At 41.7% G+C, this 26,041-nt stretch overlaps 1 protein-coding gene across 2 annotated transcripts in view; it reads left to right on the top strand.

The window, feature by feature from the left end:
- The window catches only part of LOC127607023 (plexin-A2-like), a 122,671-nt gene that overhangs the window by 57,439 nt on the left and 39,191 nt on the right, over window positions 1-26,041 (top strand). For both annotated transcript variants that reach the window (XM_052074993.1, XM_052074992.1), the window contains 8 exons: window positions 2,762-2,862; window positions 9,038-9,161; window positions 9,540-9,693; window positions 12,889-12,985; window positions 20,003-20,117; window positions 21,662-21,862; window positions 22,331-22,427; window positions 25,477-25,676. In XM_052074993.1, coding sequence (XP_051930953.1) covers window positions 2,762-2,862; window positions 9,038-9,161; window positions 9,540-9,693; window positions 12,889-12,985; window positions 20,003-20,117; window positions 21,662-21,862; window positions 22,331-22,427; window positions 25,477-25,676 — 1,089 coding nt within the window. The remainder of the gene's footprint in view (window positions 1-2,761; window positions 2,863-9,037; window positions 9,162-9,539; window positions 9,694-12,888; window positions 12,986-20,002; window positions 20,118-21,661; window positions 21,863-22,330; window positions 22,428-25,476; window positions 25,677-26,041) is intronic.

Below are 26,041 nucleotides of genomic sequence, written 5' to 3'. Positions count from 1 at the left end.
CTCCCAGGGCACAGTGTAATGCACACATCAGGAGATATATATATATATATATATATATATATATATATATATATATATATATATATATATATATACCGGTATATATAAAGAGAGAGAGAGAGAGAGAGAGAGAGAGAGAGAGAGAGAGAGAGAGAGAGACGGAGACCTTCACAACTGCTCAGTAAGATGGATTAATTTTTCAACGATTTTTCGCAAAGGGTAGAAAATTACATATTAATATTAAGGTGCATAAACTTCAACTGTAAGTGACAACTGCTTAAAGCATGGTGTCAAAGTCAAGGCCAGATCTGGCCCACCACATCATTTTATGTGGCCTGCGAAAGCAAATCAAGCATGTCAACTTCCATGATGCTTGCTAAAATCTGAACCAAAATTTCAAATTATCATATGTAATCCACAATAGCAGTCATTATTATTGACTTCCAATTTTAAAACGAGTTATTCATCAATTTGTTGAGCCTGCGTATGTAATATGTGGAGGGGATTAAACATTTACAGCTATATTGTTTCCCAAAATTCAGAGCAACCCTCCAAGGGAAACCGAAACTACAATGTGGCCTGCGACAAAAATGAGTTTGACACTCCTGTCTAAAAGTCTCTTTTTTTCACGATCTGTCAACCTTGTTGCTTGTGAAGTGACGTGAGTTGATTTCAATGCCTTCACCTTACGCTTGTACCGGCATCTCAGATTTTTCAATAACATGTCAAAACAAAAAAATTGGTCAAGCGATCGATGGTCTGTGTCTCGAGTCAGGTCATTTGTGAGTCAAAGTACCATTGTAAAAGCAATGGTGAAGAAAGATCTGAAATAGGTTCACTTGATCCCTCTCTCTGTAACACATTTGGAATTCACTACTATAAATCGGACTTTGATACTGCTCATGTGGACTCAAGGTAGACTACGTCACACGTATGGCGAGTATATTAAACAAGTGGACCACAACCTTCGAGTGTCCTGCTCCCTTGCATACCAAGCCAGGTAGGCCCACACTTATTTTGATTTTACTTTCTAATTATGCCCCAGCTGGACGTGTGATGCGAGCAATTTCCTGATGTAAGCAATCACAAATGAAGAGTGCATTAGAGTGTCTCCGGTGCGCTAATAGCATAAGTGGGCGCTTTCTCAAGTCCGTGTTGGCAAAATGGATTAGCTTCGGCACCCCTCACACACCCACCCACACACACCACATAACTTTCACTCTTTTTTCAGCAATTCGCAACCCATTTGGTTTCATTCCATTAACAAAATGAGTTTGCCTCGTGGGAGGAGTTTAGGGATTTAAAATCCCAGTCTGACGCATTTGGAATAATAGTGGAATTATTGTAGTTTGGATCAGTAAAAACCGACCAAATCACCCAGTGAGTCATCCTGTTCGACAATATAAGGGCAGAGGTTTGCATATGTTTTGGGTTCACAGCGCCCTGACACTCGAGGATTTGTTTTTCTAATGAGCCCTACTAATTGATAACGCCAATTAAGGACAGCTACTGTGTGAACCCCAAATTGTAATTAAAAGTTGGCCTTTTTCCATGAAAAAAAGTCAATGGTATGGTAATGGCCTCATTTCATTTATTTAGGGGAAAAAACGAATTTATGGAGTATAAAGTCAACAAACAGCATTAAGTTAGGAGCTATGGGCTTTTATAAATGAACATGTCAAAATCCAAACCGCAGACGAGGTCGTGGTTTTATTTGCAGAAAGATCCAGAAAGAATAGCTGCTTGGCATGGGAGATGTGCCGATATCCATCTCTTATTCTGTCAAATGGCTTTTTATTCTTACACCTTTTTAATAATTTCTTTTTTCCCCATTTTCACTCTGACAATTGAGATCGAACACGTGAAGTTGCCAGAGAGGCGACAGCACGAGACAGATGAATAGCACTTATATAAATGTGCTGCAGTATAAAAGTTCAACCATGAAAGCATTGTCTGTGGTCTATCAAATTGTGCTTACAATTCCAATGCTTCAGGGGGGTCAAAATGAGCTTTACACGGGGGACACAATGAACATTTTCACTTTTGTACACATTGAATGATTACTGTCATCTTCCAAAGAAAGTCCACCTTGACAAACTTTTTATTGTCATTTTTATTTTTTTGTCATTGGCAAGGTCGCGTTGAAGCAAGAAAGAGCTTCATTGCCTGGGGTTACAAAAACATTGTGGCTTCACTTACCTTGCAGGATATTTTGTTGTTGTTTCCATGGTTACAACACACAATAATAGAGGGCCATGACTCGTTCAATATGTCAACCATGCAAGCCTGTATTAGTGTCCTCTGTCATTTGTCCTTCGTTCCATCATAGCTTCAACAAACAGGTGCGCTTCTGCAGTGCCTGCACACCCATCATGTGTGAAATTAAACAGCCAAGAAAATACTTATGAAAATGTGACTATGACACAATAATAAAAATAAAATTAGAAATAAAGTTATGAAAAAAACAGCAAGAACGGTAGCCACCAAAAAGTATGACTATTACAACTGTCTTAGCTCTGCAGCTGTTTGGACAACATGTCAGATAATTATAATACAAAATAGTACCTAATAACGGACTCATCATAGTACTCATCAGCAGTTTTTTTTCGTTTTGTTTTTTAATACGTGACTTATCATTGATAATAAACAACTAACAAATCTGCAACTCCATTGACCTCTTTGGAATGGACCTGAAGACAAAGACAGGAAACTTTATTTGACAGCTTTTATTTCTCCCCGCCCCCCACCTTTCTGATTTTAGGTGTCCCAGGTTCCCGTGGAGGCCTGCGAGCAGTATGGAACGTGTGCAGAGTGCCTAAGCTCCGGGGACCCTCACTGCGGTTGGTGTGTCCTGTACAACACGTGAGTCGGCATGCGGACAAATACACATGCACGCCGTGTCTAAGGGATTAAGGGCGTAACAAACAGCTAGTGGGATGTTATAAATAAGAGGAAGCATGTGATTTGTGCAGTTTCAGGGCAAGCAGTTTATTTTAGCGCAGTCAAAGACAGGAAATGCGAGGATTGTCTCCCATAGCCACACAACTTTCGAGCTCGGCCAACAATTGATTGTAAGCCACCCTCTACCCCTCATAAAACAACCAAACCAAGACACCCAACCAGTCCTGGCCCTAAACTATAGCTCACTAGTCTGTGCCCTATTTAGACCAAAGCATTTTCTCATCCAAAAACACTATAGTATTAGCTGTAGTCCTTATGATAGACATTTGTCCTAGTTCTCTCCCACGCCTTAATCCTAGAGCCTTAGACCTAGTGCTAGTCTTGGCCTAAAGCAGCCTTTAATGTTGGGCCTGAAACTTAGTCTTGGCCAAAGATATTACTTTTTGTCTTCACATCATACCTTGGAACGAGTCAGGATTTTATGCCTTCAACACTGGACCTCCTATAGACTTAGTCTTGGCCCAACACAAAGCTAGTCCTAGCGCTAGTATTTCAAACGAAGAAAAACTGGAAATGGATGGTGAACAATGAAATATATTAAGAGTACAAACTTTTCGTCATACATCTGGTTAGGAAGTGTGTGGTCATACTGTATGTGTCCTCCCCCAGTAGCCCTGATTAAAAACTGCAGCCCCATCCAGCATTTAATTGTTTGTTTGTTTGTTTATTGAACATAAAACATATACAGTAATAATTTGACAGAAAATAAGGTAGATAAAAAAGTAAAAAGAAAGAAATCAGTCTTCATTCAACACAGTTATTATGTTCAAGGGAGTAGGATGAAGTAAAAAACTTATCTAGTCCTACCCCGTTATGTGTTTATATCTACTAAATCATTTTTATATGTTTTAATGTGCCCATCTCTTAGCCCAAGACTTTATATTCAAGCCTACCTCTTAAACCTAGTCCTGGCCCGAGACCTTAATCCTAGGCCAGGATTTTGCACTAGTTCTTCATCACAGTTTTGGCCTTAGATCTAGCCCAGAACCTGAGACTAGATTTAGCTCGTCTGAGACCTTAGACGCGGCAGAACATTTCACATTATTACCAAGTCTAGGCTTTGGACCCCTCAAAATTTATTGTCTGGGACAACTACCGGTGGTGCAGTGGCCAGGAGGAAGGGGATTGGGGATTAGCTGGGCCGTTACATCAGGACCTCATCATACCCGCAGGAACATTTTGGATCGGACAGAGCCAGATTATCTCTCTCATCTTAATTATGTGACCCCCCCAGGTTAGCTTGTATAATACCTCGATATAGACCATAGGGGATTGAGGAGATTAAAAGCCTGTGTTTTGCAAGACGCCTGCAATGTTTGAAGCTGACCTGAGCAGAGTGGATTTAGCAGTGTTTTATGGTGATGTGTGCATTTCTGTGAGCTCTATCTTGATGAGCATTGGCGTCACTTAAATTGCAGCTTTCACTGTTGTCGCATCACCACTGACCTTAGAGGAGAGAAATAATGCTTTGTTTTAATCTAAATTAACTCTGCCCCATCCCCCTGCCTCCTGCCATGTCTAATTATATGAATTAATGGTGTCCACTTATCACAAAATTGCTCGGAATCCGTTCCCTAAAGTCAGTTGTGATCCATCATTCGGCAGAACAAGACCACTTTAACTTTCTGTCAACGGGATCCACTCTTTGCCATGTCAGTCTGAAATGGGTTTGTTCACATAAAAGTGGCTATGTTCACATAGCCACTTTTACACCATGTGCTAGCAGCTACGTATGACTACGTAGGTTGAAATTACAATGTAGATCTAAGTGCTCAGTTCCGATTTAATGCCTATATCAGATCTTTTTCTTGCTTTTTTCCATTATATTTGCTTTTATTTAGCTTTGCAGCCACGTCGGCATCGCAAAGGAACATCTTTTCTCAATTTCCTGAGCTGGATAAATAACGGTTACATTAAATAAATAAATTGATGTACATTTCAAGTGGCACATGTACAATATGGCTGTGTGTACATTCAGACCAACTGGATTCACAGACACTCAAATTGCACGTAAGCACCTCAACGAGTGTCACCACCAACAAACAACACAGGAGTAAATTATATTATATAACCAACACAAATATTCAATGTTGCAGGACGTTGAGATGGCTCAGTGGGACTTTTACCCCCATTTTAATGATTTTAATGACAGTAATGTCTACATTACACAACCGGCCACCAACTGCAGTTATTTTGCTTAATAAAAGATGGACAAGTTCTTACAGGGCTTCAGACTAGTAGCACAGTAGGCCCACAGGAGTTAGAAAATTTAGGGCCACACAAATTGACTATATTACTGATAAATGTGCAAAGTATGGAGCAGAGGTTTGTCAGGAACATAAAAATATGGAAGAAAAAAAACAGCAAATGTACTGCATTTGTCATCAACTCGTGCAGTTATGCACGAGTTGATGACAAATTTAATTGTACCGTATCAAATTTTAGGGGCAAGCTGCTACCATTTAGGTGAGCCCTGTCTGATGGACCATATTTATATCATACTGAATGCTTTAATCATTTCTGCTGTCGTTCAGACTGACAAACTGGCACAGATGTATTGCTTCTGATCTGTGCATTAACGCTGCACTTACATCGGCGTATATACATTTTATCTTTATTTATAGCATGCAGTCACATTCAGAATAGAAGATATATGATTCCATGCCTTTTTTCCCCTGGTATGATGACTACACCAATTGTGCCATCTGAAAGCAAAACATTAGAATTGCGTCACTTGAACCATGCATTCGCTAAGAGATATCATGAGTTCCACTGAAGCACAAGAGGTGTTGCACTCCGGGTGTGTTACTTACTTAAGACTCAAGCATCTGCCCTCAGGACAGACATGCCACTCCACCCATCACCCTGTCAACAAGTCTGGCAAACAATTGATTGGGCCAGCCTGTCACCAAGGTCTCCCTACAATCAATCGGCCAAACTTATGCTGGCATTTGACCATCGACCTTTTCCTGGTCCTCACACCTAGACCTATTCTTTGCCCTACACAATAGACCTGGCCCTTAGACATAGACCTACCTATTGGAGACCCAGTAATAGCCCTGGCCCGAGTCCTTAGAACTGGGTCTAGTACTGGCCCGAGGACTTATTCCATGTTTTCGTTCCAGACCTTGGTCTTAAACCTGATACCTAGTCAGAGCCCTAGAATTTATCGTTACTACTCACTCTAGAAATCGGTGCTTAGATGCTTGTCTTTGACACCCGTTGACAAATTCTGACAATGCAGCCACTGAAAAGGTAAGCTCAAAATAATTTCTAAGTTGAAAACTGAGTCTAGTACTCAGGCAATGAATCCAGTGCCAACCTCCATCTTCCTCAGAGTAAAAGATATTGGTCTTGGACCAACATCAATGTGGTCACAAAACAAAGTGCTTATAAAAGGAGGCACCCTCAAGATGTATTTAATCATTTATACACTGAAATTAATGGTTACAGATAGGGAGTGCTCATCGTTGTGGTTAAAAAACGTACTTTTTGTGGAGCATTCTCATAGGTTGAATTATGAGGCTCTGTCTATAAATGAATGCATACCTGCTTGGTGAGGACAATGGAACAAACAGAACTTGATAAATAAAATGGTATTTTGTGGGCGGCACTTCAGCTGATGAGTTGTCGCAGGCCAGCAATCGCTGCTCCTCGCAGCCTCACTTGAGGAGTCCAGCCACAAACAGAGCTATCCCCAGCTTTCCTTTCTGGCCCTCATATCATAGTGTAATTACAACAGAAATGGCTGAGCTTCTCGAGCACTCTTGGCGCCACCGGAGAGCTTGTAAAGTGCCGTCTGCCCTCGGTTATGCTCGTTAAAGATGTGCCGTGTATGGCCACAACACATTTCGCTCAGTGTGCTGATACTATTGAGCAGTGCAGTTGAGAGACTCTACTTTTTGTCTTCAATGCCGATCCCGTGTTTCAGCGTAACGGGCCTCTTCACGTCTTAAGCTACTGAGAGGTGACACTGTCACAAGACTGTGGGTCACAACACAGTCTGCTTCAACAAGTTAATGCTTTTAAAATTGGTGAAAACAAAACAAAACAAAAAAAACCCATCTTAATAATTTGTCCCTTTTGCCATTGTGGATCTTGCTTTGTCCTCTGGGGCACAACCGTGCTGGAAAACCAAAGGGTATTCCCCAAACTGTTCCCAGAAAAAAGCATAACGTTGTCCAAAATGTCTTCCATAGATGAATAATTAAGATACAAGCCAGGATAAGTATTCCAATCAGTGTTGCAAGCCTGGAGCAACGATTAAAACAACAACAACAACAACAAAAAGTCATTTTAAATGCAACACAACAATCCTGTTGAATCATTTGCACCCAGATTCCACCCAAGCAATGATGTGAAAAGCATGAAAATGCTTCATCCTGTCACCATTTCAACACACACATTTGCAAGGAGCAATGACATTAAAATACTTGACATGGACCATAACTTAAAAATAAGAGATTTTATGTTTTAAGGCATTGACATTATTATTACATTTTACACTGTCTGACTACATATTATTCTAATTGTACTGTTGAGTACAAAAATGTTTCAATAACTTTCTCTGGTCATCATCATTTTATTTGAAAAAAAAAACACATTTCACATGTTAATAAAAAAATTCAAGTACAGGTACCCTCTAGTTACGGTACCTTAATTTTCAGTACAGATGCTTGAAAACTGACAATTGAAAAACAAGTCATGATAATTGTGATTTATCTATCTATCTATCTATATACTGTATATATATATATATATATATATAAATGTACGGGCATATGTACCCCATCAACCCCCATCTTCATCTCTGAATGGCTACATACATACTTGAATGAACTAGTCCTTGTCTTAAAATAAATAAATAAATGAATAAAGAAATACATAAAAGTGGACTTTGTATCGGTCTGTTGTGATAAAGAAGGAGCTGAGCCAAAAGGCGAAGCTCTCAATTTACCGGTCGATCTACGTTCCAACCCTCATCTATGGTCACGAGCTATGGGTCGTGACCGAAACAACGAGATCCCGGATAAAAGGGGTCGAAATGAGCTTTCTCCGCAAGGTGTTCGGGCTCTCCCTTAGAGAGAAGGTGAGAAGCTTGGTCTTCCGGGAGGGGCGCAGAGTCGAGCCGCTTCTCCTCCACATCGAGAGGAGCCAGATGAGGTGGCTTGGGCATCTGATTCGTATGCCTCCTGAACGCCTCCCTGGTGAGGTGTTCCGGGCTTGTCCCACCGGAAGAGACCCCGAGGACGACCCAAGACACGCTGGAGAGACTATGTCACCCAGCAGGCCTGGGAACGCCTCGGGATCCCCCGGGGAGAGCTGGAAGAAATAGCTAAGGAGAGGGGAGTCTGGGCTTCCCTGCTATAGCTGCTGCCCCCGCGACCCTGGCCCGGATAAGCGGCAGAAAATGGATGGATGGATAGATCAAGTCAAGTCAAGTCAAGTCAACAGTATTTATAGAGCACTTTCAAACAGCCATCGCTGCATACAAAGTGCTGTACATGGAGCGATTTAACATATACAATAAACAGTAAGATGAATCAGTAATAAGTAATAAGTAATAAGGCGGTAGAAAGCACCAAGCAGTAAAACCAATAGCAAATCTAAGTCATGCTGAGTCAAACGCCAAAGAATACAAGTGAGTTTTGAGGAGGGATTTAAAGATGGGCAGCGAGGAGGCTTGCCGAATGTTCAGTGGGAGGTCATTCCAGAGAGATGGACCAGCAACAGAAAAGGCTCGATCCCCTCTGAGCCTCAGTTTAGTTCTTGGTACGTCTAGCAAAGACTGGTCCACAGACCTGAGGCGCCGGGCAGGGGTGTAGGGGCGTATGAGCTCAGAGAGGTAAGGTGGCGCGAGATTATTCAGAGATTTGAAAACAAAGAGGAGGATCTTAAAAATAATTCTAAAATGAATGGGGAGCCAGTGAAGGGATGCCAAAGTAGGAGTTATATGCTCCCTCTTACGAGTACCAGTCAAGAGGCGAGCAGCGGCATTCTGTACCAGCTGAAGATAAATAAAAGCTATCACTGACCGAGATGATGTATCAAATTATCTGCATTGTTTGTTGTACAGGTGTTCAAGAAGGGATCGCTGCCCGAGGGCAGACGAGGCCTACCGCTTCAACACTGACATTGACCGCTGCGTGAAGGTCATCGCTCACCCAGAGAGCATCGCCGTATCAGCCCACAGCGTCCCAGTGAGTCTGATTCACGTCCTCTCTCGCCCATACGATAGTACGTTGCCACGCAAGTAGTCAACATCAACAACACCCTGCATGGGTTTGAACACGTACTTTGTATGCCGGCTACATGCAGTGTTTGACTTGAGCTTCCAGACAGTATTCTCAAGTACAAAGTTTAAAGAAGAATCTTCACTTCGACGAGCATTCAAAGATTACCTTCATCATATACATTTTATCAACTCAGATAAGGCCAACTGGCGCAGCTAACTTAAGCAGAGTCAGCCAATTTTCGTTTCAAAGCATCTCAATACCTGTGGCTTCATACTCAATCCTGTCTGACGAACAGCGAGGTGAGCTTATTGAGTAATCGCGACGCATCTGCCCTTTTCCTAGCTGCTGCTGGAGGTGAACAATGTTCCGGACCTTTCGGTAGGAATCACCTGTTCCTTTGGGCAGCAGGCCGAGGTGGAAGGACACGTCAATGGCAACAGGGTCATGTGTCTGTCCCCGGCAGGGAAGGAGGTCCCGCTGATACCAGAAGGACGAGGTGCGCCTGAATAAAAGATTTGTTGCTCAGTGACTTTTATTGAATAGGTTGCCAGTGAAAAGTAACTCACTGTCTGAAGTGCAAAGGATCGGTCTTAAGAGGACATCTTCCAAATCATAACATGATCATAAAATTGGTTCAACAGGGCAAAAACATGCCAAAGATTGGTTGTGACAAAATTTGGATGCATAACGCTTTCTTTTACTTTTATTTTTTTTTAATTAAAAAAAATCCAAATATTGCTTTAGGACAGTTGGAGTAAGAAGAAAAGATCAGACAGTAGGCATAGGACAGTAAATGTCTGAAAAGTCTGAGACCCGTCCAAAGCAGGAAATGTTAACCCCTGAGAGTCCAGACTGCAAATGAATGGACTCCTATTAGCCACTGGCTAATTTAACCTAATTGTGGTATCATAATTCTGCTGAAAGCAGAATAGCTCCAGAGACATATTTTTGAAAATAGACGCGTCACAAAAATATTTACATAATTGCTGGGTGGGAACTATTTGTAGTGAAACAGTTACAAAGTTTGGATTAACATGTCCCCTTGAAAAGAGGCGACTCTCCAAACATAGTGCAGCAAAATCAACACTTCATGGCATTCACTTTCTCTCATTCTGTGGTGATGATGTCGCAGCTTTTGAAGAAGCTTAACAAGCTACCGTGTGTGTGTGTGTGTGTGTGTGTTTGTGTGTGTTTGTGTGTGTGTGTGTGTGTGTACGGCAAGCAATTAGAAGTAAGAGCAAACTTTAATGGACTGTAAAAACGCTCACTGCAGTTCTCTTGGGAGTGTGTGCTTATGTGTCTAAGTGTGTGTTTGTGAGTATCGAGCCGATAAGATGAAGTTCAAGTCATGCTGAATCCACAGTTTCAAGTTGGGACTCTATAGCCGACCGTGATATTATTACTTGAGACATGAACAAAAGACAGGTTAATTTTGTTTAATATGCAAATAGTTTGTCCTCCGAGTGCAGTAATCCTCTCAAGTTTTCACCCTGCAGCACGCTTTGCAGAAAGACCAGCGAGGAGATAAGAAAATACTGAACATTTTGTTTCTTGTTTGCCCGCACCTTCTCTCTCCTTTTTTTTTTGTTTAGCCTTATTATCTAGCCTACTCCTCACCCCTCTTTGACGCAATTTTTCCACATTTTTGGCTAATTGACACAGTAGGTCAAAGTGTCCATTTAGGATTTTAAGCTACATATGCTATCCCAGGTGACACCCACATTGCACGTGAATAACTACACAAGCATAAACCCTGGGAATGGAAAACACCAAAGCAAACAATAATTCATTAATAATGGAAGAATTGGCTTGGGTTGACTTCTTTTATTTAATAATGGGACACATTTGAAAATACTCTTCAAACACACATTCGATTGCTCAGAGTGCACCAAAAAAGGAGTGCCAGAGCGTGGTCTAGAGTCCAGACTCTAGATTAACCTGGGTTTGATCGAACCCCAAGGGTTTGGTAAGTCAGTCTCAGGGGTTTGACGGAGCCTCTGCCATGGAGGGTAAGATACACGCAACTCAAAATGTTTAATTAGTTCTGACACGCCTGCTTGGCCATCACTGGCTGCAGATGATCACATTACATTGCTTGTCCAGTCAGTGCTAGTTCGTTTAGTAGTCAACATGTGACTGCCCCGACTGTATGTCTTACCAAAAAAAAAAATGTATGCCTAGCTCTTGAATTTTTACTTACCGTATTTTCCGCACTACAGGGCGTACCAAAATGTCTTCAATTTTCTTAAAAGCTCACCGAGCGCCTTAAAATCCGTTGCATCTTTTGTATGGTCATTATGGTAATTTCTTTCGTTCTTTCTTCTTGCTTGGCTCTCGACGAAGGCGGACGCTTTTTTGCTCTGCTCCTGTCCTCCCCTCACACTCCCTTGCTCGCCATTCAATCTATGTGCTGTCCTTGTCTGACTAACCTAGCCTCCTGCCGTATTTTCATCCTAAAAACAAACCATGGAATTGGTTGGCTGGTCTCTCGAAGCCATCGACAAAATCTTGACGAGAAGAGCAGGCAGTGGGGAGCCTACTTGCCCCTCAGGGACATTTGCTGCCGGGTACACCCTAGATCCCTGGAGGAAGTGGAAAATGGTGTGCCTGTCAATACTGTCCATTGAGGATGTGGAAGACATCTACGTTATCGGCCTTCTGATAGCAGGTATGCAGCTGTTTGGTGTTAGCAGTTTCCTGATCTTTTGTAAAATTCAACCGACGGGAGCGGCTTTGTTGGATGTGAAGAAGCTGCCGGTCTTTTTGGATGGCACGGCGCGGATGTCCAACACTCAGACTCAAGCGGTGACTGAGCTCAACCGCAAAAATGGATGCGGTTTTGGAGCGTCATTGCAAGATGGAGAACAACTTGGAGAAATTGGGATCCGCGCTCAGAAAAGAAAGAAATTGCGGATTTGGCCGTTCCCAAAACATCTGCTATCTCGACCTTTCCCCTGGAGGAACGTACGCATGGAAGCTAGTGCCCTACCATCACCCCCTCCTTCTCGGCCATTGACTGATAAGCCAGGACTGTCTCCATGAGAAGACCTTGACGAAGCAGCTGCGGCCTGACATGCACACACAACCAGACAATCACACGCGCATACACACCCTTGTATCACCGCCTTCATCGTTCCTGTTTTTTCCCCCACGACGTGGACCGCTCAGTGGACCGTGCAGTTGGTCGAATGGGCCGCGTCGCGTTACCCCCCGCCCCCCCCCCCCCCCCCCCCCCCCCCGGCCCTTCCCATCCATCCGCCCCCTCATTACATATTATGCCTTGTGACAAGAAGAAAAAAAAATACTAAATAGCTATTCAATGAAGGTGCGCCTCATAATCCAGTGCGTCTTTTAGTGCGGAAAGTTTCGTTTCACACATGAAAAGAAGAAAAAAATCTGTTGAGGATTCCTATATTTCAATGAGGTCAAGCATGCAATGACTTGCTGGAGCTCTTCTACTGCACTCGCATTGGCCGACATCCAATATTCATCCGATTTTGACTTGCATTTGGATTATAAACAGAAGATATCTGATTCCATGTTTGTTTTCTATTTATACTACCATGGCTCATATCTTAATCATGTCACATGAGGGGAAAAACAAAAAACATCTGATCTGTTACACTTAACACAGGCAATGTACTCTAAATCCAGCCTTTTATTGACATTGTCCACCTCTTTCCTGTGTCAGATTGGGCTGGCGTAAAGCTGAGGCTGAACTCCAAAGAGACAGGTCAAATGGTGGCCAGCACGGAGGTGAAGTTCTACAACTGCAGCACGCACCATATGTGAGTCCACAGACCTCTGCACTCGCTCACTCGATGGAAAGAACTGGCAACCTCATTTAGGTCACTGATGGACTGCATCTTGCTTTAGACGAGGCTCCCAGATAAATTCTTGAGCCACATTGGTCTGTCGGATTCCATTTTAGTCAACATGATACATTTGTCACAGCCTGTTTGTTTGGGAATTTTACCACCTTCCCTTCTAACAGATGTAAATAGGAACAAACAGATCCAGTCATTGATGATGGGCAAATAAGCACAATAGTTGCAGGTGCCTTAATAGAAAAATCATAACACTAAATGCCATTTAATTTTTTTTTTTTTGGGTGATTCAACATTTTCCCTAGGGACAACCGTTTGATAATTGTTTTTGTTGTAAGATAAGAGAAAGATAGTGTCAGATGTGCTCAGGTACCTGGAGGGCAGATGAAACAATGCAGTAATGAAAAGAGGACTTTTCCCTCAAATGTTCACATTATACCATGCTGATAGACAATAAACATGGTGAGTGACTTGGCTTGGAACTATAATGCTAGCGGGACTGCATTTATCGTCATAAATGGCACCTTGGAACATCTCTGAACCACACTGCTTTATAAGAGACATGTGTTCGGTATTAATGTTAACCTGAAGTCATATTAGGAGACAGCAATAACTGGATTATCACTCTTGGTACGGTGGTCATTTAATTTTGTAAAATTTTCAAAAAAAAAATACCTGGCTTTACCTTTGCCCATTTTCTTCTGTTTATTGTATCATTAAAAAAAAATCAGCTTTGCAAACACTCCTATGTATGCTTTATTAAAGGTAGTGAACCAGTAGTAAATGGATGAGAAATGTGGCAGAAATACATTTTCGTAAATTATCACTTGTTGCCATTATATTTCATATTTATACTATACATATAGATATATTTTGTTTTTCTTGGAACCAAAATGGTTATAAGTCACATTTTATTGGGTTATTATAAAGTTATTGATCGCTAAGCAGCACACATTTTCTTGGCAAATGGCTTTTTATTTTGTTGTAGAAAATGAATAGGGATTATAACAATACATAATGTATTACTTTGGGTCTCGGGTAGGAATATATATATATACAGTATTTTTTGAGACTTACGCAAAAAAAGAAAAAAAATCATAGTCTACTCTGTAATAAAAATAATTTAACACTGCACGATGAAGTGATAATTTTACAAGACTCTATGACTTTTCCAAAAGTGTTAACATTTCATTGTTATGGTACAGCATTAAATATTTCATTGCACTGCCTCTTCATGGATATGAGTTCAGTCTTTTCGCTAATTGTCAACTCGAAATCAGGCGGGCTCACTTTAAGGTTTGTGTGGAAGAATGATGATTGAATGATTAATGAAGAATTAAAAAATGTTGTTCCTTGCAGTTGATTCCCTTTGATTGGTGGTGTTTGCCTTCTGCCCAAAAAACATTTTTATTCTGTAAGTTACACAAGTAGCATTCTGACTGTACCGTTTGTCCCTATTTCTGTTCGGCTACTGGAAGTTAAGAGAAGGCTAAACAAATATTGCAGTATCACCTAAAACCATTGGCGAAGTGGTGAGATTACTCAATCAACATCATAGAAAATGGTTGGATGGATCCTGAGCCCAGCCACTGTTAATGGACCTTTAAGGTATTATCAGAGTTGTGGCAGCACTGACAAACAGCAGTGACAAATGGATTATGTTAAGATTCTACAGGACTTAACAAAGACAAGTCAGAGCAGATTTAAATCCAGAACCATTGATTTTGAGGCAGATTTGCAAGCCCCACCGATCCGCAAGATTGTTCAGAAGTTAAAAAAAAAAAACGGGAAAAACTGCTTTGTTGTGGCTTTTTGCTTACATTACACCAAAGTGTTGTTGCCTTAAGAAAACCGATAATTGGGTTCAATTAGAACACTATGTCTCCTTTCCGATCGAAGTCAGCAAATGCATCTACCTTGAAAGATTATCCTGCAGTATGCGGTGGGTTAAGAGTGATCGTTCCTCCCCAACCTGCCCTAAAAACAGTCTCTCCTGCCTTCCTAATTGCAAACACTAGATCTATTCAATCTTCCCGAATACTAATCAGCCAATCCACAAACTCCAGAATTGTGATGTGAAACATGACGATAGCCAACAAGGAAGTAACGTCAAACTCGCGCTGTTTTCGGAAACAACTCAAAGAGCAATTGTTTGTCTTGAGCATTTGTATGTGTCTCTAAATTCATTCACCACAATCAAAATGACAAGAAGTCCAGTTTTCACCCGTGATGTATTAACCGACTGTGACAATACTTGCGACTGTCAGTGTGTGTGGTGTGCCATGTTTGTCGTCTCGAGGACACCCCACAATATAAGATTAAACAATAAACAATTAAAGATACTTGGTTATTTATATTGCTTCATGTATAGGTCACACGTTAAAAAATAAAATAAAATCTACAAACAATTTCAGTATGATTGTATCCCACTTTAACAATTGACCTCGATCAAACTAGTGGTAGACCACCCTAAAGGTTTCTGTGGCCATGATAATCAACATAAATTTGACGATCTCTCCACGTTACGTAAATTTGGCTGTTTCGAAACCCATTTACAGAGGTGCCTTGACATACAAGTCTCAGTTTTTGGACAAAAGAGCCATTGCTCAGACGGTGTTTTGCTTTGACCTTTGAGCATTTTTTTTTTAATAGAAGCACTGGTTGGTGTCAATGAAACCAACTCACTTCCCAACAAACTATTTAAAAAAATACCAGTTGACTGAAACTAAACAAAGAGTTCCATGTTGTAGATTCACATGACTCTTTAAACAATGAATATTTTAACACAAACAGCATGATGTGGCAATGTAACAAAACCTATGGGTATATATTCATTATCCTCCACAAAAAAGTAATATTACTGAAACTTACTGAGTCACCTGTGGAACTCTTCTGTTTTCCTTTCCTTTCATTTCAATGGGGAAAGACAAGTTGAGATGATTTGAGTTACAGAGCAAATTAAACTTGAAACTCAGGCTGCCGCTGTATACCATCTTGGGATTTGAACCAGCGGCATAGCGCACACAATTTACTGTTCGGTAAATTACCCTGAGCTACGATCTCATAACGTCATCATTCGTTGATACACAATAATGTTACTCCTGGAGGTTGCATTTGATTGATGAAAGTGTTCGTAGTGAAATTACCCCGCAGTGGCAGAGGGCACACCGCCGATGCTAAAGGGGTCTTTGACTGCGACATAAATACGCGAGCATACCCAATTAAGTCATTACAGAGAGCAGTGGGAAGCTCATCATACATACACGGCCCTTCATTAGCGTGGCGGTGACCCCTGCAAACTCCCTGTGATGAATATTTTACGTCCAACGCCGCTCTTGCCCTGCAGTATGACATCATTAATAATCCTGACGCCGCAACACTCTGGCAGTTGCAGCCTATTAATACTTCACTTCCACACACAAAAAACTACATGTGTCTCACTTCCTCCCACACAGCATATTTCAAATTCTTCCATCGCCACACTAAATCCCCCCACGCCCCTCACCCAAGCCTCCCTCACCACCCCTAGGCAGCTAATGATGATACAATAAATAGACAGCACTAAATTTATTGGCATTTGTGGTGTCTGGTGTGCTGCAGCATTGCAGTACTGATTGTGGTTTTATAAACCCCCCAACCCCCCACAAGCTTTTATTATATTTCAAGGTCGAACCCAGCAAAGTGGGAGTCAAACCCCTCTCTCGAAATTGATGTCTCTTAAAAGCAAGCCGTATGGTGTGATCATGACGACGACAGGTGTTGCCTGTGTTGTTTATGGTAACGTGAAGGTTTACAGAAATTGGGAGGCGAACGATCAAGGTCGTGGGTGAATATTGTATTGTATAAGGAAGTTGTATTGTATAAGGAAGTATACAATATCTGGTTCTAGAGACAATATTGTATATTGTCGACTTCCTTGAGCTATGGCTATTTTTGTTGTCAAGGTTATGGCCAAAGCTGTTGTCAAACCTGGGACAGGAGGGAACCCATTACAGTAACGTTCTACATAGATGATGCAACAGTCGAAGAAATGTTGATTATACAAGGGGTCGAAAACAAAGATGACAGCATTTGAAACATGATACGAGTTTAATTTGTTACTTGACCACATCGGTAATTTAAAACAGATCTTTATAAATTAAAATGAATGGAAAAGCCTTTAATCAGCTCAACAGCAACCTCTGTATAAGCATGATAACAATCCTGATCATTTGAATCAGGTGTGTTGGAGAAGGTAAACATTTAAAACAAGCGGGACAGGGGCTCTCGAGTTTGTGACCCCTTGGATTAAAGGGTTAAAATACAGCCACATATGCTAATCATGGCACATGTTAGCATTAGCCTTAAGCTAGCTGACCTCAGGCTCAGCTAAATAATATACCGGTATACTGTACAATTAAAAACAAATACCAAATGTAACACATTAAATCTTTTCTTTCTTTGAAAGTGAAAAATCAATAGTTTGTCTTCTTTTTGGAATTGTGTGATATATGGTCTAGAGCAGGGGATGGTAAACTATGGCCCGCGGTCCGGGTCCGGCCCGTTGGTCGTTTTAATCCGGCTTGCCGAAGATTGTTGCACAATTAAGGTTTGATTGCATTCATTTCATTTGGGCTTGTAATGATAGGTATTTCAACACCAGGCGGTGCAGTTACTTCAAGTTACAGAGCACAGGGAGAGAGGGTAACAAAGTACGAAACATTCTAGAGTGGGAAAGATTCAAATCTACGAGACTTTGAAAAACAAGGAAGTGATTCTTACTCAGTCCGATTCTGGCAATTTGCATGCTCATAGTGAATTGCTTGTGGCTCGAGTAAATGAACATTTCCTATGATGGTTTGATTGTTATCATGTTAAAAACGTTCCGCAAACTGGACCGCTAATAAGAGCCCCAGAGCAGTCAAATGTGTAGAGCGTGAACAACAGGGGGCTCAGTACACATTCTTGAGGAGAACCGGTGGTGAGTGTGATGGTGGAGGAGAATGTTACATTATATTTATGTCTAACTTTTGGCCCGACCCTCCACAATATTTTCTGCTTCTCATTTGTCCCCCCTGGGAAAAAAATTGCCCACCCGTGGTTCTAGAGACATGAGCAATATGCTAAAGACAGGAGGCAGAGTTAGAGGTGGTTGAGTTAAAGATGCTGAGATTCTCCTTAGGAGTGACAAGGATGCACAGGATCAGAAATGAGGTCATCAGAGGGAGAACTCAAACAGGAAAGTTTGGAGAACAAGTTAGAGACGCCAGACTGAGATGGTTTGGACATGTACAGAGGAGGGACAGTGGATACAGTTGTAGGAGAATGTTAGAGATGGCGCTACCAGGTAGGAGACAGAGAGGAAGGCCAAAGAGGAGATTCATGGATGTCGTGAGGGAAGACATGCAGGTAGTTGGAGTCAGAGTAGAGGATGCAGAGAACAGGGAAAGATGGAAATTAATGACTCGCTGTGGCAACCCCTGAAAAGGGACAAGCCGAAAGGAGAAGAAGAAGTCTTCTTTTTGGAATTGAACAAATCAGGCTGTGAAGCTACAGTTTCAACAGTTTGGATTAGGCTATACAATACAATACAATACATGCTGATTTATATAGCGCTTTCACAACAGCGGCAGCTGTAACAAAGCGCTTTACAAAACAGTTAACATAAAGTAAAATAATAAACACAACACATAACATAAAACACGGACAGTCGTGCAGTCCTAACAACTTTTCCGTCACACGCTTTGTTGTTTGAAGCAGTTTGAGATGAAAGAGGAGAGAATCAAAGTGTCCTTTAACCAGTGGATCAGAGACGTCATGCTCAAAATGTGCACACGTCGGCTACAAGCTAAGTTTCAAAGTCAACAACAGGAAGCTGTAGCATCCATTGACGAAAAAGAGATTGGTTCACTTCTCCTGTCCCATGGAAATCCATTTCAATTCCAAGCGGTGACTCACGGTCCCAAATACGCATCGGCGCTCTTCGCAAACGCTCCTCTCTCCTCATCGCCAACTGTCCAACAGCGCTGACATAGCCACTGAACAAATCGGGGTATAGGCTGTACTATAAAAGCACCAATGACATTTGTTATTTCCCAGGAAAGTCATTTAAATGTCAATCGAAGTTGCCTTTGCAGTGAAGTACCGGTAGTTTTTTTTTCCCTTTTATACAGCAACATATGTTTGAGGGATGCTGTTTCAAATGACTTAACTAGTGTGACGTTACGCCTGAAGCATATCGATAGCCGTGACATCAATTCGCCAGAGGCTGAGCTGTTCTGTGTTTGTTTACTTATTGAGTGTGAGGCAGTAACACCTCCCGTCTTGATACCCTTCTACCTTGTTCCGTACAGAAAATTCCGTACAGAAAACCATCTCTAATTATTGCTATTTGTGAGTTAATGTTTTGGGGATTTGTTTTTTTTTTCATCCTGTGTGGTTTTACTTCTGAGAATTGCATGGTGGGCTTGATGCTCTTGTTCTCACAGGCCAAAGATTTCACACCCCTGTTTTTTTACCCTAGTTGCTACTGTGAAAAAACTGTCTATCAAAATTAGATATAAATAAATAAATAAATACGATGATTTGCTGGCTAACCAAGTTTCTTCCCCTTCCAGGCTTTTCACATTGGTTTGCACATTTTATCCAATTACCTTGTTAGTTTGCTTCAGAAATACATTTTCTCCCCTGCAAGCATAATACCAAATTAAATTTAATGAGATCAATGTAAGCAAAAAAGCTCAGCTACAGCACAGCCAAGCCTTTGTTGTCTTGGCGGGAAGAAAACAGTCCTTTTTCTCCTCATTCTATTCCCTCAACAGCTGTCTATCACCATCATCTGTCTGTCTGTCTGTTATTTATAAACCTATCCATCCATCCATCCATCCATCCATCCATCACTGTTAACTCTTACTCAAATTTATATTGCCTTATATGTATTTGATTTATTTTTTCTGTCATTTGTACAGCATGCACTAATGAGTCTACTTGATCCTGCAGGTGTCTGTCCTGTGTAAACAGCACATTTCTGTGCCACTGGTGTAAATATCGCAACATGTGCACCCATGACCCGAGCAGCTGTTCTTTCCTGGAGGGCAGAGTCAACGCCTCAGAGGTACAACACAAACTTGCTTGAATGGACTGAACGAAACCATACATACTGTATATTCACTAGTCAACGCCTTGACAGACATTAATATTCAGTTTGTCATGTAACTCAGCAACTCCATTCCTCTGTAGTCATAATCAAAATTAAAGCTGAAAGGAGCAAGGAATCGGCCGTCATGTGCTCGTTTTCATGGCGACCCCTCAATTGATCTTCAAACGTTGACTCCATGCTGCACCCCCTGAATTTTTCCACGAGGTGCTCGTGATTTGAATGCCGCAGGATCATATGTGAGATTACTCAGGCTAAATTTTGTTAAATCCCATCTCCTTATGTACTCATTCCCATCACAAAAATAAATGTGACTTCTAATGTGAATCCAATGCGCTCGTGGTGTGACACGCTTGCGCATATAGCACATAACACAGATTAAGTTACATGTACGCAAAAAAAAAGTCACATGGCAGTGTTTACTGAAGTAAATATGGTTCCGTGGGTAGGGACTCATTTCACCATCTCATATTGCCAGAGTAGTGAGGCAAGAGGAGGTAGAAATATTTTGGTGAAATGAGGCAATACTCCTCAATCTCCACATTTAATGGAGATATCTATTAAAGACGATATCACGTCACTGGAATAAATGAACCATCTGTGTGGCCGAATCACGACGATCACCACAAATGTCCACTTTATGCTTCATGGTTCAAATGGGATTACATAAAAGTCCGCATTGAGTGATGATGTATAGGTCGGATGTACAGATGAGGCTTCACACTGCAGATGTGATGTGAAAACAAAATTGGAATTGAGCTACAGCGTCAACGGCTAAAACACAAACATTTTCCGCAGGATGCATGTGCTTTCAAAAGTTTTTTGAAAGCCACCAAATGGGTGACTCATTTGTTGCAATGATTAAACACGATTATTCCAAGGAAAACCTTTAGGGAATACAGATAGATGGTTTGATTCCACATTAGATCTACTGTGGTTACGTAGTTTAGGTAGTGGCTCTCCAGATATAACCCCTAAACTGATACCACAGCGCATACATTTCACAAACACAACTGCTTGGATCTAAGCATGGCTTTAATATGCAGTAAAAACTTGCAAGCAGGACATGTATTATTGGGATTAGAGATGTCTTTGCTTCTGTAATCCCCGAGGGACATACTGAAGTGCGCATTAGTATTACAGATGATGATGGGCAGACATCGAGATAGATGACAGTGACAGATTTTTAATATCTTGTGGAGAAACAGTTATGTAAACACTCCAGAAATGATGCAGGCAGACCGGCAATTTACGGACACCATGGACGGAAATGCACCATCAAACTACTTATGACAATCGGTTTCAATAATAAACCAATTTTAGGTGATTGAGAATATCAGAGGAATTTGGATCAGGTAAATGCTCAGTTGGCCTGTATAAAGAAGGTGTGTATCCCAAAAAGAGGGATAGATGCTTACTTTTCCTTCCAAATTTGGTTGATTTTATATTTCCATGAATTCCACTCCTGCTTGTCAGATTTTTTTTCTCTCTTTATTATTCAGGACTGCCCCCAGCTTCTCCACTCCGGGCAAATCCTCATCCCGGCTGGCGAGGTGCGACCAATCACCCTGAGGGCCCGCAATCTCCCGCAGCCGCAGTCGGGTCAGCGCGGCTACGAGTGTGTGGTGAAGGTGCAGGGTGTCGGCCATCGCGTCACTGCGCTACGCTTCAACAGCACCAGCGTGCAGTGCCAGAACAGTTCGGTAAGGGTTTTGTTATTGTGGGTGACGTTTTACTATTAAACTTGGTTCACCCATTTTTTGACATTTTGTTTTCTTGAATCATCTTTTGACACATGGTCTATGCGCATACACGGTTTGCTGCTCCGAATGTCATTTAATTGAACCTTTCTACTCTTTTCCCTATTTTCTTTTGAAAGCAAATAAATGTTCCCTCTAATTTGCTGTGACCTTGTCTTTTAAACCTGGGGGTTTCAGAGCCAGAAAACCAGAGCAATTGGCTGCAGATGAATACGGGAGAGGAGATGTCTTCTCTTTGTTGCTCGATTACAATGCAAGGCGTGTCGTCTGTGGCAATGCATGAAAAGGGCATCGTCTTCTGACGTGGATGATGACAGATGGTTAAAAAGCCACTCGTCTCACCGCTGCCCTTTCATCCTCTCTTCCGCCTTTCCGTCCTTTCTCCACTCACGACTGTTTACTGTTTTCCAGTACATGTACGAGGGCGTAAAGATCAGCGACCTGGCGGTGGAGCTCGCCATTGTGTGGAATGGCAATTTCATCATCGACAATCCCGAGAAGATTAAAGGTGTCTTTCTCAATCTGTCTATGCCATTAGCCTGGAGTGTGAGAGACTCATTCCACAATGCTAGGGATGGATGGGTCACTAAGGGCGTCTCAAGGCCCGCCCAAAGTGCTCGCAGGGAAAGTTCACAATCCCAATAAGCGCTTATTGAGTAGCAGGCAGTCATTAGTGTGTCACAAGAGGTGAAAGATGGAGCTGCAAATTTGTTTGCCTGGGCTGCCTCGCCATGATCGTAATCAAGGACAGACATAGTCATGAATTTCTGCTCTTAGAAAACTGCAACACAATCCAACACAACATACATAAACTATAAAGCCCTCTTCCTCAAATGGCGGACCGCGATCCACGACCGGATGGCGGACCGCGATCCACGACCGGACCGCCGACCTCCTCGGTCCGGACCTCCTCTGTCCGGACCCTCGGCAAATTGTATAAAATAATTTATAAATTGATTTTTACGTTATACATTTTATATTTGTGGACTATAATCTGCGCATTACCGCGATCGCTTGTTAAATTTATCCGTTGTATTCTTTGCGTGCACTAACAGATGTAATGCAGGGGCCCGCTGCAGCGCGACTTTGTGTGTATTATACAGTATTTGACTCACTCGAGACCCTGCCTGAGCAGGGCATGTCGGCGATAACGATGCGCTGATTGGCTCCTCTGAACTTAAGGTGTGGCCATACATAAGCGTAAGCATATACGATGCGCTGATTGGCTCCTCTGAACTTAAGGTGTGTCCATACATAAGTGTCAGCACCCATTCAAAATGGATGATTGTGCCAGGAAACAGACGCATGCGCGACGCCACATTGTGCTCACAGCTTCAGCCCAGGAGAGCCGCACACAGACAATTAGACAAAACGAATCGCGGGAGGTTTCGATTGTGTGCAGTTCTGCTGCCGTCTACTTTGCAGCTGTTTAATAGCAGAACACCGCAACATGGTAAATGAACATCCCAATGGCGTCCTCAAATAATATTTGCATGCATCAGACATTGCATTCACCTATAGTGGAAGAAAAGTACTGCACATTCCTGTGCTCCCTTGTGTCAGTATTTAAAATGGTTCTTAACTCCTCTTCTGATATATTTTTTAAGTGATTTCAGAAGGGATGTGAAAAGGGGAATTGTACAAATGAAAATTATATTTTTGTTTTTATGTTTAGTATCTATTTTGGTAAAATTTGTATTTTGTTTTTGTTAAATTAATGGGAAAATTACAACTACTGTTTAACAAAGTTAAAATAGAAATAGCCCTTTTAGGGAAATAAGACATTTTTATTATTAAGCAGGCACAACTTAACAAAATAAAAGAGTTCCTGTGCCTCAACACAATACCCCTCATTATTTGCTGTGTACTGGCAAAGTGAATAATTGTTATTTTCATGCACCCCATTATTGGTTGGTTGTGAGGAGTGTTGATTTGTATAAGCTTAGCTTGACCATACTAAATGGGCATATTGCCCTGCTCCCCATGACCGTTGTGCATGGGACCGGACCTAGGTCTTTAAAAAAAAAAAAAAGTGGACCGACAGCATTTCTAGTTGAGGACCACTGCTATAAAGCAACTACCGGTATTTGGAAAAGCATAGCTTGTCAATGCTGAGCAATGTTACGTTTTGGTTAAACCGATTTATTTAAAAAAATTAAAAAAAACATTGATTACAGGAACAAAGCGCAACACTAATTATTCAGTCAAGATGTAGCAAGTGAATATTGGACACACATGTAAAACCTAAGGGCCCTATTTTCGAAGGCAGGCACACGTGCACTCTGTTTAAAAACAGGCACATCTTCATTTTGGTTCAAGGGCAAGTCTCGTCTTGCATGTTTGGGACCACATTGCAACTTCCTGGGCATTATGGCGGATTGAGCTGCCATATCCCTGGTGTGTAAAAACGGATGCTGAGGCCCGTCTTGCAATTTTAGGCTCAGAAAAAACAGGTGAAAATGGTATTTGCAGGTGGTTTAACACAATTTTAAGGTTTTGTTCTGGCAGACAGATTTGGCGCTCCGCAAATGTGTGTGTTGGATATTACCACGTTTCATTCATAAATATGACAACCGTGTGGGATAATCCCTTTGAAATATTGTTGGAATCAGTTCATTGAACAAATTATTATCATTATGATCTTCAAAATATTTGAATAGCACCCCCATGAACGTGCGGCATAACTACAAAATGTGGGGGCTGCCGGTGTTTACACACATATGCATGCACCACAGAGGATACAATCTGGTCTCGTATTGCCCCCCTAGCATGCATGTCTGACAATATCATCTGCAAGGCGAGATCCTGCAGTTTACTGACAAGACACACTTTTCATGCAGCCCTCAGTGAGTGAATTTTTGTTTTTCACAACAAACACTTTCACCACATTTTAATGGGAATATCGAGGCCGCTCCCATTGGACGGAAATTGTCTGCTTCTATTCCACTTATGTTTAATTCTACCTGTGCAAAGTCTAGGAAACTACCAAGAGAAAGAAAACACCACCCATGGGCACAGACTGTACTGTGCGCTTGACTTTAGCGGAGCAAGAAAATACGGCTCTAAATGTGTTGACATCCTGAAATTCATAAGCCAATGAACCAAATAAATTAAGCCATTTTATCAGTAAAGTAACTTAATAAATACGTGAACAACCAAACAACCTCGCAAATCAACCAACCACCTAACCGCTATTAACAAAGCATGTCCACGAATGTTATCCCCTCAATTTTATCGGATTTCTTTTGAGGCGATTTGATTTAAAATTGAAGGCATTTTCTGCCACAAAGGAGACAGTCACACTAGATCCACTGATTCGATTTAGACATTTCTGTGTGAAGAGCCACTGCGCTAGAGTTAACAAAAATTAGTGTGAAGAGCCACTGCGCTAGAGTTAACAAAAATGAATGTCTTCGGTGGTCAGTAAATTTATCTTGTTTGTGGATTTTGATCAATTGCATGGGGGCATATTTTATCATGCCGCGATTCTGGATCAGCCATTTTGCCAAATCACTCTGGAATAAATCAGCATATGTGTATGTGTGTCCCTCGCTCAGTGCACCTGTACAAGTGCAGCGCCCAGCGAGACAGCTGCGGCATGTGCCTGCGGGCAGAGAAGAAGTTCCAGTGCGGCTGGTGCAGCAACGAGGGCAGGTGCACCATGAAGCGGCACTGTCCGCCCATATCGCCGTACGCCAGCCGCTGGCTCGACCTCTCCGCCGCTAATGTCAAGTGCACCAACCCACGCATCACCGAGGTCTGTCTCTTTGAACTTTTGTCTGACTGGATTGTCTGTGAAGTAGTTTAATGAAGTGCTTTGTCATTACCAAATGAAAAGTTACAATCCGCTGAATAGTATCGTCAGTAATCGGCCACTATATCATGGCTCAGCTATCACTGTCCCACTATATAATCTGTTAAACATAAAATAACGTGTTGAATTATGTTTGGACTGTTCACATGTTTAAAAACATCTATGTAAATACAGCGTGTAGTCTAAAACCCCGTTTTTTGGTTTGTTTTTTACATGATCACTTTATATCATGGATTGGCACCGTTTGCATGTGGGTCTGAGATCTAACAATGCACAGTGGGATCACCGTATTCATATTTAGTATTCGG

This window comes from Hippocampus zosterae, chromosome 9 (assembly GCF_025434085.1).
Source record: "Hippocampus zosterae strain Florida chromosome 9, ASM2543408v3, whole genome shotgun sequence".
NCBI lineage: Eukaryota > Metazoa > Chordata > Actinopteri > Syngnathiformes > Syngnathidae > Hippocampus > Hippocampus zosterae.
The sequence above is the reverse complement of the archived record's forward strand: the minus strand, read 5'-3'. Positions and strand labels throughout refer to the sequence as shown.